This window comes from Chanos chanos, chromosome 4, assembly GCF_902362185.1.
Source record: "Chanos chanos chromosome 4, fChaCha1.1, whole genome shotgun sequence".
NCBI lineage: Eukaryota > Metazoa > Chordata > Actinopteri > Gonorynchiformes > Chanidae > Chanos > Chanos chanos.
Window position 1 is genome coordinate 48,063,536 of NC_044498.1, and position 2,500 is coordinate 48,066,035.

The 2,500-nt window shown below is 40.7% G+C and overlaps 1 protein-coding gene across 1 annotated transcript in view; it reads left to right on the forward strand.

Annotated features, from left to right (window-relative positions):
* Positions 1 to 320, forward strand: part of LOC115810111 (rap1 GTPase-GDP dissociation stimulator 1) — a 10,504-nt gene extending 10,184 nt beyond the window's left edge. The window contains exon 14 of the mRNA XM_030772030.1: positions 193 to 320. Coding sequence (XP_030627890.1) covers positions 193 to 320 — 128 coding nt within the window. The remainder of the gene's footprint in view (positions 1 to 192) is intronic.
* Positions 321 to 2,500: the final 2,180 nt, after the last annotated feature.

Here is a 2,500-nt window from a genome sequence, read left to right on the forward strand (position 1 = left end):
TTTCTCTGTCTCTCTTTCTCTCTCTGTCTCTGTCTCTCTCTCTGTTGCTGTCTCTCTGTCTCTGTCTCTGTCTCTGTCTCTGTCTCTGTCTCTGTCTCTCTCTCTCTTTCTCTCTCTCTCTCGCTCTCTCTCTCTCTCTCTCTCTCTCGCTCTCTCTCTCTCTCTCTCTCTCTCTCTCTCTCTTTCTCTCAGGCATATTAAGGGAACAGATGGAGTCTCTGAACCTAAAAGATACCCTCTCCAAGCTCTCCAGTCACAGCAGCACCAAGCTGGCCACACAGGCAGAAACAGTGTTGGCCGTGCTTTCTGAGACCAACTAAATTAACCCTTCCATAGCCTGGATTAGTGTACGACCACAGACTTCTCACAGCCATATGCCACCCCTCCTCTCATGAAAATTAACCTGTCCAACCAGCCAATCAGACCAAAGCATAATAGACTCACCATTCAGACGTCATCAGGATTGGAGGAAGCGGTTATGATGTCACAGTGTGACACGTGTGACTCATCTCCAGTTTGCCTTGGAACGCACGGAGGATGGACATTACAACAAACTGATCTCTCTCATTCTCCGGCTGCGGAATGAAAACGACCAATAAGGCTGAGACCTCGAGTATAAGCACAAAAAAACGTGGAGAAACAGCTATCACATCTCAACAAAATCCATCTTTCTTTTCTGTTTCATCTGAAATATCAGCGTTCAAAATAACATATTCAGCACATTGTTACGCACTTAGGCACTGTAAATCTATGTCAGACACTGGTGATATTGTCTATGAATTTGTCTCCGACTTTGTGCACTTTAGTGACATAGCTGCAGTTGTAGCATTTTACAGTTAGCGTACTACACATTACATTGTGATGCCTGACATGCACCGATTTTATATGCGTATACGCTGTAGTTATACAAAAATGTGTGATAATGTCTTTTTAGTTCAAACTCAACGTATTCCGGACAGTCAATGTTTCATATTGCAACGTGCGTACCTGAAATCCACACTCAGTCCAGAATTTAGAATAACGTTGAACGTGATAAGAATAATAATAATAATAATAGAGAGAGAAAACTGAATATTTTGTCCAGGTCCTTGATGAAGTGCTGAGATGCGTCATTTCGGCAGTGCTTCTTTTGTATCATAGACGGTGTCCTGTTTAATGTGTGACAGAAAAGCTACTCAGCATTAATATTAAGATCATGTTGATCACGTTCACCTAGCTTGACCCGTGCATTAAACAATATCCGCCCCCTTATTTTTGTAACGTATCAGCAATAGCAAGAAATGCATCCAAGGCCCTGCTTAAGAAGTGTGAGTGTCATTCTGATCAAGAAAAATGACGAAAAATGCTATTTGGCGTGTCCTGATCATCTAATCTGTATCTAGAAAATATGTGTACCCTGACATCTTTGTCTGAAGCTGAAGTTTTTTTGGGGGGGGGGGGGGCGAGATTGACCACAAAAAAAAAAAAGATATTTTCCACAGCGATATTTAAAGACATATAATTTGGCTCAGTCCAGAGCCCTTGAGAGCATCAGGCTGTAGAGATTTAGAGCCTTCTGGTTACAAAAGGATCGATATGGGTTGCTCGTGTGAAGGGCAGCAGAGGGCTTGTCATTAGGGAAGCTTTAATGTTAATCCTTACGCCTCACCACATTACAAACCCATGCTCAGCAATGCATTAAGAGCAATTGAAAAAAAAAAGCACTTCACAGCTAGATGAATGATATAGCACAATCTCTGTCCCTAATAGCTTAGTCACTAATGGGAACTGAATGGATTTTCAAATTGATTTTCTTTTTTTTTTCTTTCTTTTTTTTTTGGTGTTGACAACTGTGCGGTTGTACCAGAACAGCCTGTTTCTGGCAATAAAATTTGAACAGACGATTTTGGGTGCGATTTTCTGTTCTGTTCAGCGCGTCTTCTTATCCATTGTCGGCCCATTCCCAGGACAGACATCCACGGCTGCGTGCCCTTGGGCAAGGCGCTTAACCCCGATGACTTTAATAATGAACAAAACTGTATTGTAAAATATTTTTGGCTAGAAGATATTTTACACAACTAAAACAAGAGCACAGATAAGGACACGCCTGGAATATCCTTGTCCTGGTTGGTTTAAAGATCTGTGAATATTTGGGATAATCAGTCCATCACTTGCTCCTGAAAGCTTTAAATGTAAGTTGAAAAGACTCCTTACGCGATAGTTCTTTCAAGCATTCAATGCAGTGTTGAAATACAGTGAAACTTGTCTCTCAGTGAATTCAATCTTTTTAACTGCACACAGATATATGATTAAAGTAATACCCCTCTCTGGCCACTAGATGGAGATAGCTTGGTGATGCTGTTATGATTACACTTAATTACAAGCTCATATGAATGTACAAACCTTTCATTCAAAAAATCAGACATACGAAACGTGTGCCTATTGGACATAAAAAAAAAGATGCCTCAATGATGTTTTCAATCGTAATTTTTTTTTTCTTCACTCATAGTCTGAGACTTGC